The sequence below is a fragment of the Cnephaeus nilssonii genome, assembly GCF_951640355.1.
Source record: "Cnephaeus nilssonii genome assembly, chromosome: 3".
Taxonomy (NCBI): Eukaryota; Metazoa; Chordata; class Mammalia; order Chiroptera; family Vespertilionidae; genus Cnephaeus; species Cnephaeus nilssonii.
The window spans coordinates 83,065,670-83,079,544 of record NC_137074.1 but is presented as its reverse complement, the minus strand read 5'-3'; the positions used below and the strand labels follow the sequence as shown (position 1 = coordinate 83,079,544).

At 38.6% G+C, this 13,875-nt stretch overlaps 1 protein-coding gene across 1 annotated transcript; it reads right to left on the bottom strand.

Moving 5' to 3' along the window:
* Positions 1-2,870: 2,870 nt before the first annotated feature.
* LOC307096750 (protein FAM170A-like) lies at positions 2,871-11,520 on the bottom strand (the record flags this gene model as incomplete). Its single annotated transcript, XM_079766338.1, has 5 exons — positions 2,871-3,499; positions 4,984-5,133; positions 7,952-8,053; positions 8,985-9,134; positions 11,451-11,520. 5 exons carry the CDS (start codon positions 11,518-11,520, stop codon positions 2,871-2,873), a joined length of 1,101 nt encoding a protein of 366 aa, XP_079622464.1.
* Positions 11,521-13,875: the final 2,355 nt, after the last annotated feature.

The window sequence follows — 13,875 nt, the reverse complement described above, 5'->3', positions numbered from 1 at the left end:
GTTAATCTCTTCCTGCCCTACCCCCTTCCCTCTGAGATTCATCAGTCTGTTCCATGTTTCCATGCCTGTCATTCAGCGTCTGCCCCCTAGTGGTCATTGTGCTTCATAGCTACTGGCTGGCTGGTCAGCTGGTCACTTAGGCTTTTATATATATAGATGTCACCTCAATAAATCTAATAAAAAATAATAAAAATTACTAAAAAGATAACTCATTTATTTTTATCATTGATGAATCCTTTTAATTTTAGGAATGAAAAATAGCAAACTCTAAGTCATTCTCTCTGTAAGAGAACACCTCCAAAACACTACTATGCTAAGAATAAATAAAAATTATACAATATAAAAATTACTATGAATTTAAAAGAAAGGCACAACCCAGTAATATTGGAGAATGGTTTGACAGGGGCTCAGTTTTCTACCTGTAGAAAATTAAAAGTTATCCTTACTACACAAACCATAATTTTAGATACTTTAATCACTCTCTGGTAACCGCTGTAGAAAATACTAGATTTTTTTTTAAAAAAGTATTTTGGAGTATAATTAATATTAGGTATATTGAAATGAGGAAGAAAATGAAGACAAGCATATGGAGGATTTTAAATCTCAAAAGAATACATATGTGCATTTTTATACAAATAAAAAAAGAACTTAATATATACAGATATTATAAATATTTGCTATCATATAGAAAATAAGAATAAATAGTAAATTAAAAAAAAGAAATTGGTAGCAAGTAAGAAATTTTATTTCCTTTGCCAATTTAACAATATTCTTAGTAGAACAGATAAATACATATTACTTTGCAATTGCATGCTATGTTCTAATATTTTCTATCTTAACAAAGACCACTTTCATAGAAATGTGAGGAGTGAATGCAGGGGAGGGGTATTACAATTCGTATTATCAGAATTGTGTATGCAGAATTCTTAATGCAAAACTTTTTTTCATTAAACATGTATTCATGGATGGTATATGTGAGATGTATAATCAAGTTGAATAGTGTGTAAGGCAGTATCTGGGATGGTGAGATCTGCTTTCTTCTCCTTCAGAAAAGTGGTAAATGGCATTAAAAGGAATTATCTGCTAATATTGTTGGTATGGCTTAGAGATAATGGTGGTAGAAATGCATGAAAAGATTGGGTACTATGTCTACTTAATGTACTTTCTAATTAACCAAGTATACATACTGACTACATGTATATCCCTTATTTTTTCAATATACATCAGCAGAATATAATGTGTCACTCCTTTCTCAGTTATATAATTTCAAATATTATAATGGAAGAATGATCATGTTGAAGCTAATTTGCATCAATTAAGGAACATTAGGCCACAAACAACAGTAAAGGGCTTAGGCTAATGGAGGAAAAAAATCAAGAACTTATTGAAAAGTTAGTGTGAAGGCTTAGTGGTTTAAAGTCACAGTTAAACAGCCTGGTCTTTCAAAAGAGAGGAATTAAAGCAAGTCTAGTAGTGGAAATACCTTAATTGGAGTTGCAGACAAAGGATAACTCACCACCACCATCACCACCACCCCTCAAACTCTGTCTCTTCTGTTTTAATTTTCCAAGTTATTAGTAGATTGGTCAAGCATGGATGTATGTTAATCCCTAGGTCCATTGATGAAAGGCAGGTAGAGAAGTCATGACTTGGCTGGTCTCACATGCCAACATATTTGGTCAAAAAATAGAGCCTCTTTTCAGAGGGAGAAGAAGAAAGTACTAATAAGATGCAACCAATAGCAACTATAATCTATATCTTAGCTTCTTTGAACTTGTAGACAAACAGGTGCATATGCAGTTCTTATACATGCATTTTCATAGGGAAGGATGGAGCACAAACTGAATAGTAATACATGTATATACAAGATAATACATGTGTATATACAGTTGTACAAAATGCCACAGTGCAGTTTTAAGCTTTAATAATTTCAGAAGGATAAATGCTACAAATTGAAAGATCATCATGTAAAAGGGGAACTATTTGAATTCCCCTTCTCCTGTATAGTTTTGTGAACGTTAATTTTCTTTTTTGTTTCTAAGCCTCTGTAGAAACACAAAAATTAAAATGATCTTTGAAAATGTTTAAAGTTAAACAAGTATAAAAACATACAAATAATTAAAAATGCAACTTGTGTTTTTCACAAGTTGGTAGCTTTTACCCCTCTAAAGTTATTAAGCTTAAATACTCACTGTGACATTTTGGACACCTATATATATTCATATCAGAATATTTTAAAACTACTCATTTTGTGCTCCATCCTTCCCCATGGATATGTGTGTATAAGAAGTGTATATGTGCCTGTGTGTCTATAAGTACATAGAAAGTAAGGTGTGGGTTATAGTTGCTTTTGATTCCATTCCTGCAATACCTTATTTTCACTTAATAATATCTGTCTTCCAGCGAAATAATCATGCAAGTGAATATATTATGGGGAGATGTTTGAAAAAGGTATATCTTCATTTAAAGAAGGATTTAGAAAAATATGTAAAATTGTTTAAAAAGACCAATTTAATGGAAATGTGGGAGTCAGTGCAGGGAAGGGGTATTAGGATCTGTACTATTAAATCCTGTAGTGTCTCCACTCTTTTGCATCAAGCATGTATTTATGGATGCTATATGTGTGGGTATAAGCAATAAAGTAGGAGAGAGGGTAAGGCAGTATCTGGGATGGTGTGGTCTGCCTTCTGGCCCCTCGGTCTTAGTATTAAAAGGGGCTGTCTGCTCAGATTGGTGGTGTGGTCGCAGAGATGGTGGTGCTAGAAATGGAAAAAAGGTTGGATACTGTGTCTGCTGAGGGGAATGAAGCCTCCTCAGTGGAGTCTAACCGGCTTCACTTCCTCTCTTTTGGGGGCTGAAAAACAGTCTCTTTAGTTGTTCAAGTTTGTCTTGGTGTCAAAGTATTTTTCCTCCTGGCAAGTTAATGTTGCCTTCACCAATTTCTTGTTCTTACTCTTAAGCTTTTTGTACTTCAGACGAGCCATGGCTCGATGAAACACATGGCAGCTGAAGCCCTCCCGGACCCCATGCTCCACATGCCGCTGAAGGGCCTCCAGGCTAGCAAAGACGTGGCAGCAGGCCAGGCACCGGAACCCGCTGTCCAGCGCCCTCCGCAGCGGGACCCTGCGATACACCACCAGCTTTGGAGGTTCTGTGCGACAGCCAACCTTCTCCCTTTTCTCTTGGGCTGGACTGTCTACGCTGGGCTTAGGGTCATTTATGAGATTCTCCCCAGGCATGTGAGAGAGGGGGACATTTTTATGGTCCTCTATAGTATAGGTCATTTCTTCCATTTTGATCTTTTTTGAGGGAGGCTCCCATCCTTCCCCTGTATGGCACAAGACAGCCACACCCCTTTTCATTTGTACACGCATATAGTAAATTTTCATGAGCCTGGGCTCCTCATTACTAGATGAATGTGAAGAATTGGAGCTATATGAATAGTCAGAGGAAGAATCCGTTTGCACCAAGTTCTTGGGTACATGTCTCTCCTTGATTCCTAGGAAAGAAAATGTCAAACATTAAAAAAATTAGAATGGGTGTGTGATGGCTGTAGGAGTTACAAGGGTCATGATCTACGTGAGCAGGTGAAGTAAAGTACATCTGTATGTGATATTTCAGAATTCTGGGTGTAGTGTGCTTTATATGAGGTATCTACACGGTATAACTATGTGGAATGAGGATATAGGATTATATGTATGTACGTGTGGAGGTGTATTATATTCTGGGACATATCTGGGAATGTTTTGTGATGTTGCTAAAAGACAATGGTTAATGAGTTGTATGCATGTTTGTTATGTGTTATGACAGCACATGTGAGTAGTACAGGAGTGGTACTGGGTATTACTATGATATTGTGAGACTGAGAATGTTAGTGAGCTCTCAGAATGTTCAGCTCATGAAGGTCTGAAAGGCTGGTGGCTAGAGTGCCATATGGTTAGACACACAGCAGATGAAAATGCATTTCCTTCAGGACAAGAAAGTCTTCTAGGGTTTGATATAAACAGGTTATCTGTGTGATGGGAATGTGAATTATTTATGGAATTAGTGTGTACATGGGTGAGTCTGAAAATGACTGCATGAAGGAATGAAGGTAAGGGTATATCTAGGTAATGCTATTATAGATGGGGTATAAAGACCTGTGTATTTGATAGAACAAGTGAAAAGGAGGGGCAATGGGGCGATCCTATATAATAAAGAGCTATTATGCAAATGGTCGTCATGCCCTCGTGCCTTCGCGCCCTCGCGCCCTCACGCAGGGCTGGGGGACCTGCGGCTGCACCTCCCACCCTGGCACCCAGGCCAGAGCACCTGAGACTGTACCCCTGAGACAGCACTGGGCCGGGGGACATTAGGCTGAGCTGGGGGACCTGGGGCTGCACCCCCTGCCCTGCGGGGCTTGACAGGGGTGGGGCCAGCCACGTCTGGGTCTCTTGCGATTTGGAGGCATGCACGAGTGGGCGGGAACTTGAGTCTGGGTCCCACGGTGCACCCCAGACTCTGACATGAGAGAGATTTTCATATACATTTTACTAATGTTCTTTCTTCTCTGTCACTTTTATTATAGACAAGGGGCAAATAGCAATATTAAATTATTTCCTCTAATTAATTCCCTTTTAATGTGCACGGATTTCATGCACCAGGTCACTAGTAGCTTATATGAAGGAGTATAGATGTATGAGTGTGTAATGATCCGAGTTTGTGCTCATTGAAGAGAAGGTTCTAAGTTAACTCCTATACACATGTCAGCCCTGCACACTATCCCAACCACAGCTGCTATATTGAAAATTTGTGCTAAGGGACCTTGCCCTGTCCTGGAAAGCACTCTCCCTACTGGTCCTTCTTCAGAAGCTTTAGTACTAGTCATCTGCCCTGAAGCCCACTCCTGGATTTGAGGGGAAAATGAACTAAGTAGAGAGTAGGCTGAGTAGCTGAGCTGCATCTCTTGAGCAAACCCAAGTCCCACTTTTGTATATTCCTTACCATCCTCATCATAACGGGGAATCTTGTATGGTGAGGAGACACAGGAGAAATACTCAGAGGAGGATGTATTTTCTCCTGCCTCCTGACTACAGCCTGGGGCCTCCATAAATGACTGAGGCTGAGGCACATCCTGTTTGATGTTCCAGGGTCCTGGGCAATGGAATAAAAAAGAACATTGAGATGAGGCATTTTTGTGAGGTCTGTGTCAATTTAAAAACTACATTTTGGGTGGACATTATATGTCAGGCATTATCACTTCACATGGCAATTACTCTCACAGAAATTAAGGAGACTTTCCCATTGAAATTCCATTTACTCCAAACTATAAGTAAATACATTAAATGGTGTGTTTGGTGGATGTCAGTGGGAGTGGGTGTCTTGTATGTGATTTTTCTGGTGATCTATATGGATCATTAAACACTTAGAACCATGTTTGAAGGACAGTATGTAGGAACTAGACATGGATATCAACTCTATTTTCTCATCAAAAATTGTACCAATAGGGGATATATGGTACAAGTTTGAAAAAGCATTCTGCATGCATATGTATCTATATTGAGATATAAATAGAGAGATGTAAAAACATAAATATTAACTTTTGAAGAAATTAACTGCTAATTGTTATTATGCCACTGTTCCCGTTTCATTGTTAACGAAGATCAATGCTCATTATTTAACTGTTTAAAATTATCATCATGTCTCATAAATGTGTCTGGTAAATGTAGTATTTCCATTTTTTGCAGTATGATACAGTGAGTGTAACATGCTTGGTGTTTAAGTTCATAATTTGTTGGTTGAAACTGGCTTAAAAATGTATGAAAGAAAAAGAAGTAAAAATAAATAAATAAAAATAAATAAAAAACTGGCTTAAAATTTAATAATGTATGATTGATTTGTTGTTTTCAAATCTGAATATGGGATGGGTTTTGTCTGAATGAGGATGGTATGTGTGCTTTGTGTCTCTGTGTTACTTCAACACATATTTATGTGTGTAGATTGCTTTCCTATCGTTACAGATTTGTCTGCATGTTTAATACCTCATGCAGATTAGGTATGGTATGTTATTACTGAGAATATTCTCTGTGAGATTGGTGGAATTAATGTATTTTTTGAAAATATGGGGAAATAATTAAAGAATGTGAGGATGTGAAAATCAAGTTATATAAGAGAAAGAATCCTGGGCTTTGAAAAAGATGTCAGAGAGTGCAGAGATGAGTGTGTAAGTTCCCTGTTGCAGTAACAGGAGATTGCATTAGAAAATAAAATGTAAAAAATTGACTTCTGAAGGGACTAAGACTGAATATGCAAGCTAAAGCCTAGGAGTCTAACCCTTAAACATTCACCAAACAGAAATGTAATGTTCAGAACATCAACTTTTTAAGTAATCCCAGATTCAAAGCAACCCAAATACTCAGAAAAGTATAATCCGTAAAGAAATTATATTCATGCATGATATACAGAATGAACAGACTAACATCACATACAACGTGAATAAATCACACAAATAAAACGATGAGAGAAAGGAACCAGATACAAAGTATATATTGTGTTCTTCTGTTTACATGAAATTTAAAAACAGGCCAAAACCGGTTTGGCTCAGTGGATGGAGTGTTGGCCTATGGACTGAAAGGTCCCAGGTTCGATTCCGGTCAAGGGCATGTACCTTGGTTGCGGGCACATCCCCAGTAGGGGGTGTGCAGGAGACAGCTGATCGATGATTCTCACTCATCGATGTTTCTAACTCTCTATCCCTCTCTCTTCCTCTCTGTAAAAATCAATAAAATATATTTTAAAAATAAATAAATAAAAAATAAAAACAGAAATACTCATCTAGTGTGTTAGAAGTCAGAGAAATTATAACTCCTTGTATGATACAGACAAAAAACAGATCATGGAGAATGCAAATGCATGTGGAAGACTATAAGGAAATGAATGATGGGGGGAGTGAGTGCAAATGTGACTGATAAGGGATGACTGCGAATGTAAAACTTTGTCCATGAAAATATATGGGTGTGGTGGGATCTTCAACTGGGTATCTCTGTACTCTACATCAAGTTCAGTCTTGAGTATCCTACCACTTGTGTCTGTTGTAGTTATTAGTGCTTCACACATTCACTGTAACATAACATGCCCTTGTCTGACTCATAGGAACATACTCTTCCATTTTTCTCTGATAAGACTCTCATCCCTTTAGGTCCTCTCTTTTTAATTCCTCAAACACTGTTTTCCACTGATCTCCTTGCACTCGCTCTAGTCCTTTTCAGTGTTTTCCCTTGGAATACATTACTTCCTCTGCTGATCACATTGAAGATGATGCAGAAGTGTTTGAGGTTTTGTACTGAGAGGCCCTTTGCTGACTAATGGGCAGAACCACTCAGCTCAACTCTGGGTTCTCTCTACATCCTAAACCCCTTTGTGTACTCTTCAATAGTCCCTCCTGACCAGCACCAGTGAGCCTGTCTTTAGAAGCGATGGATAAATAGTCTGAAGAAGAGGCCTTCCATGCTTTCCGGCCTTGAGTCAGGGCCACTGCCTTGTGTCTGTTCTGCAAAGTAGCTTCACTTAAATTCAACTTTGCTGAGCAATTAAATAAAAATAATACAGATGTGGCCCATGCTTGTTATCTGTGTATTTATCTGTCCATTAAACAAACAATAAGAGTCTGCTATGTGACATGTTCGGTGAACACACACAGCCCTCTCTTCATGGAAAGTGTAAAATGGTTCCCATGAAAATATTAAATGCACAGAAACATGCATTGTGTCAATATGTGTCATGGGTGACTAGGTTTGCACAAAAAAGGTTATTTTTAAATGGAATAGAGATTGCTGTCCCCTTTCTACCTGGATATACAACTATGTTATATTTATCAATTTCCCTTGAAGCTAGTTTGCACCATGAGATTACATTTATACAATGAAAAAAAATGAAATTTACATATTCCACTAACAGGCATCACCATACAAACCTCCTATGTGCCCCTCCATGATCTTCCGTTTCCGTGTAGACTGGGACACAGGCATATTAAGGTCCCCAAGATAGGAAACATTTTGTTGTAATTGATGGAATCCTAGGAAAGAAAATTTCAAACATAAGAAAACTAGAATGTGTGTGTGAGGGCTGTGGGAGGTAAGATAGCCATGCATATGGGAGCATGTATAGTGAAACACGTCTATGTGTGATATTTCAGAATTCTGTATGTGGTATGCCTCACTTGAGGTGTTTACAAGGTGTAACAATGTGTGTGGTATGCTTTGTTTGAGGAATTTACGTGGTATAATTATGAGGATATAGCATTGTATGTATGTTTGTGTGGAGTTGTATGGATGTTCTGGGATATATCCCATGAGTGTTTTTGATATTGGTAAAAGTCTTGGTGGCTGAAGTGGCTTATGGATTAGAAAGATAACAGATAAAAGTTCATTTCCTTCAAGGCATGTGAGTTTTCAAGTGTTTGGCCTAGAATGAGGGATTTAAAACAGATTATCTGTGTGATTGCATGTAAATTATTTATAGATTTAGTGTGTAATTGGGTGAGTGTGAAGGAATCCAGGTAAGAGTGTGCCTAGGTAATGCTACTAGAGAATGGGAAGACAGGTGTGGAATGAAGGCCTGTGTATTTGAGAGAAAAAGTTAAAAGAAGAAATGGGGAGTTACCTGGTATGAAGGAGTACAGATGTGTGAGTGTGTGAAGAGGATATCAGTCTGTGCTCACTTGAGGTGCAGGTTCTGAGTAAATATGTAAACACATATCAGCACTGTCCACTACCTCATCCACAGCTGTCCCAGTGCTGTTATGTTGGAAATGTGTGCTGAGCCCTCTTGCTCTGTGTTGAAGGCACACTCCCTACTGGTCCCTCTGCAGAAGCCTTAGTACTAGTCTGTCTGCCCTGAATCCCTTTCCTGTTTTTGATGGGAAAGTGAAATCAGTAGAGACTGCGCAGAGCAGCTGAGCTGCATCACTTCACCAAGCTCAGATCCCGCCTTTGTATATTCCTCACCATCCTCATCATAATGGGGAAGCTTGGATGGTGAGGAGACACAGGAGAAATATTCAGAGGTGGATGCATTTTCTCCTGCCTCCTGACTACAGCCTGGCGCCTCCATAAATGACTGAGACTGAGGCGCATCCTGTTGGATGTTGCAGGGTCCTGGGCAATGGAATAAAAGAGCACATTGAGATGAGGCATTTTGTGGTGTCTGTGTCAATTAAAAAAATACACGTTGGGTGGACATTATATATCGGGCATTATCACTTCACATGGCAATATATGTACCCTTATGTTCATTGCAGCATTATTTACAATAGCCAATATCTGGAAATATCCAAAATGTACATCAGTAGATAAGTTTTAAAAAAATATGTGGTAATTTTCACAATGAAATACTATGCAATTATAAAAACGAAGGAAATCATACCTTTTGAGACAGCATAGATGGACTTGGAGATTATTATGCTAAATGAAATAAGCCAGTCAGAGAAAGACAAATAGCACATGATCTCACAGGTGGCTATTAAGCAAAATAAACTGACAAGCAAAATAGAAATAGAGGCATGGATAAATGGAATGGACTGAAAGCTATCAGAGGGGAGGAGGGGGAAGATGGGAAGTGTTCAAGGTCAAAGGATTAGCCAAAAAACATATATGCATGACCCGCAGACAACAGTGTTGTGATGGCCAGAAGAAAGGGGGTGAGTGTGGCAGAGTTGCCAAAGGTGAAGGGGGGGAGGGAGAATGGGAACATCTGTAATAGTGTAAACAATAAATATAAAGCAAAAAAGTGATGTAAAGCAATACAAATTATATAACAATAATACTAATAAAAAAGGTCTACTATGTAAAAAATTCAGTGAACACACACATGGCCTCAACCTTACTGGACAGGGTAATATGGTTCCTATGAAAGTATTATATGTGCAGTCATATTTACTGTGACAATAAATATCATGGGTTTGCACAAAAAAAATGTTATTTTTAAATGGAATAGACTGCTGTCTCATTTCTATCTGTACATACAACTATATTATATTTATCAGCTTCCCTTATAGGTAGTTCTGACAGTGTGATTACATTTCTACAAAGGAAATGACAAGTGCCCCTTCCAGACACTGTCTCACATACCTCCTATGTGCCCCTCCATGCACCTCCCTTACCTAGCTGACTGGGATGTTGATATCCTGGAGTCTATTAGAAAGCTGCATGTTAATGATAACCAAGTTTACATCAGCTTAGGCCCATAAATTATCTCATGGAAGAGACTTGCCCTGAGGCCTGTACATATGTGCTGATTTGTCATATAAGCAAGAAATAGATCCATTTGTGTATTAGTCACTAAAGGCTTATCTATTCTAATAAAGTAGAGATATTATGTGTTATTGAGAGACAAAAAATTGGACCTGGTACGTAACTGGTGAGCAATTATGTTGGATTAATATCAATTTTTCTTTGACTTATTTATGTTTTACTAGTATATGTGTTTATATGTGAATAGGTTTGAATGTATGTTTGCATGTCTCATAGTTTATGTTTAATAACATCTCTAAACATGCACTAATATTTTTTGAGAGTGAAATGAAGACAGCCTTTTCTTGAAGGTCCACTGGAGGATGCAGAAATCCCAAACAAGTTAGAAATATTTGTCCTCTTTAGAATATGAGCTACCATTGGAACTTTGGGGATGGCTCCAATCTGTCACCCTTCCACCAATGAGCAACTGTTCTTCCGCCTAGTGACTACTTGTTTACTTTTAATATCCATAGTAACCAAATTATTTCAGTTTCCCATTTTTCCCAGAAAGAGCCAAATTATTTCTTTACTGTAACAATTATTAAGAGTATTTTGTGTTTTTGTGTGTTCATGCATCCCATTTATTTATTTTTTTCTTTCTTTTTCCTTTTTTCTTTTATTTTATTGGTTAAGGTATTACATATGTGTCCTTATCCCCCCATTCCCTCCTACCCGCCCCCCACTCATGCCCTCACCCCCCTGTTGTCTGTATCCATTGGTTAGGCTTATATGCTTGCATACAAGTCCTTTGGTTGATCTCTCTTTCTTACCCCCACCCTCCCCTACCATTTTTTTTTTCTTACATTTCACATAGGAGTTCCACATTTACATCTTAATAGTCTACATTTCTGATATTATACTCTCCTTACACAACTAGCTTTAAGTGTTCAAAGTTATTTCCTGCCTTTCCCTTTCCCTGCTCTCTCTGTTTCCCCTTATCTCTTCTCATCTCTTTCTCTGTGTCTTCCTCTCTCTCTCTCTCAAATTTTCTCTTCCACTCCCCCACCCTGCCTTCATCTCACCTCTTTTCCCTTCCTTCCTCTCCTTCTATAGCTCTCTTCCCATCTATCTATCTCTCCCTCTCTCCTTCCCTTCATCATCACAACTAGGAATTCTCTCTTTTTCTTTAGAAAGAATTACCTGGTTACCCTATGCCTTGAGAATGTGCTTAACACATACCTCCTGACATCCTTGCAGTTTTGATGAAATACTTGCTTTCCAGATGTTTCATTTTTTCCTTATGCTTCATGGTTCAACTCTGTAAAGAGTCACTCAAATCAAGTACCTTTCTACACAAACTGTACTTTCAAATTGTAATTTGATGATGACAAAGAATCAAATTACAACAAGTACAATCAGTATAAACAAATTACAATCAATAACTAGTCACTTGAGAGATTTCTCCTCTCCTGCTCTGACCAGTGCCTAGGACACCAACAGGGCAGTTACGATGCAAGTCATCGCTATGGCTTCAGCAGTGTTCCATGACATGTGCATGACATCAGTGCATTCCAGGCTCCAGCTAGTATTCATAGGACGGCAGGACCACCACATCCACAGACCACAGTGATCCTTTTTATCCAATGGAAACTCTACCATGAACTTGAAAGTCTTTTAATCCTTTACTCTATATCAAAACTAGAGGATAGATGACTTGAACTAAACAAAGGCAATTATTTTATGTGTCTAGACTCTCAATTCCAATAATTACAGGCTGTTATTGTTCCTTGTGATTAAGCCCCTAGGGTAATCACATTACTAAATCTCCCCAATGGTGAGGCCAAGCAGTACCTGAGAAAACTAGGCTTAGAACCTAGTTTGTCTCATAGAAATAGTATTGCTATTTATATCCTATGGGCAGTACTATTTAACTAATGTACAAACATAATTATACTAGAGGCCCAGTGCATGATTTAATCATGCACCAGGCCTTCCGAAAGCCTCCTGCGCGGCGGAGGCTTTCGAAAGGCCTTGTGCGGGAGCAGACAGCCGGCCAGCTCCCCCGCTTTGGCTTTTGATCGCGGAGGAGCTGGCCGGCTGTCCGCCGGTGCACCAGGCCTTCCGAAAGCCTCCGGCGCAGCCATGGCACAGACGCTGAGCTCGCAGCGCTGCTGGCCCAATCAGCTACTCCGGCCACCCTGAGTCCCGCCCCCTGCGCCTCCTGCTGGCCCAATTGTGGGTGTAGTGGAGTGATGGTAATTTACATATTACCATTTTATTATGTAGGATGTGAGGTGTATATTGGTGTATATGTGTGGATTCGAAAACATTTCATAATTCCTTACAATTCTAACATTTATCAAATATCCCCCGCTATTAGGAATAATCTCTATGTATTTTTACAACAAGCCATTGTTGCTTTTGCTACTCTTTTGCTTATCATTTCCCCAGAGGCTTGGGAAAAGAGGAAGCCTCTGGCTCTTGTCATGAATCCCATTCTTGTCAAACCCAAAGGTCTTATTTTCTAGGCTTCTGTTCTAGGCCCCAGGCTATATCTTCTGGAAACAGCAGGACTCTGTACAGAGTTTGAACTCTATACAGTTGCTCCATTCTACATCTCGCCCACTACAGAATATGCCTCCTCCCGTACAAGCAATATGTGTTTATTTCCAAACCATATGTTACATTAGAGCCAGGCCATGACTTAGCCTTCGTCAGTCTTCTTTACCCCTAAAAGCCCTGTCTCTGTGTCTTACCCTACCTAACCTAGTGCAGTATTTTTCAGTGCTTGAAATCACACCAACACACTATTAGACTAATGCATAAAGTCAATTTTGTGCTCATAAATGCTCATAATAATGGTGTCAATATTTCTGGATCCCTAATGCTACTGCTGTTCTTGACCGACCAATAGAGAGCTTTGCCTTTCTACTTTCAACCATGAATTTTGAAGAATGAAAAATAGAAAGCTTTTGACCTAAGATAGGATTCCATCTGCTTTCTTGGTTTCAAATCCCTGGCTAAGAGTGAATTTAAAGTAAAAAATGTGCACAAGAAAGAATTACTTTGGTGGCCAGTATATTATATACACATTATTGGGTAATCAATGCTGTTGTCCTCAGTGCCATTAATTTTTAATAGACTAAGATTAAGACTGCATATTTCTCTATAGTAAGTAATCAATAAAATTACAACAATTTTCAAACTAGGGGTCAAATGTAATAATGAAGGAATGAAAACTATGCTTTTGGCACATTGCGGAGTCTCAAGATTTACTGTGAAATGTGGGGAAATCATGAAATGTTTCATTTACATAAAAAATGCTAAAAGCTTTGTTTACTTGTAAAACACAATGTAAGATGATTTACCAATTTGACATCTAAGCCTGGGTCAAATTCTGACCTCCCAAATGACACTGGTAGAGAATATAACACATATTGAGATACACGTAAGCTCTTAGAAAAATTTTACATTATAGAGGTTAGTTTATTGTATTGTTCTTTAAAATGTTTTTATTGACTTAAGGGAGAGAGGGAGAGAGAGTAACATCCATTCATTGGCTGCCTCCTGCATGCCCCACATTTGGGGATCAAGCCTGCAATCTGGTCACTTGCCTTGGCTGGGAATCAAAAAAGAAAGGCCAAGGTATATATTGAGGTTTATT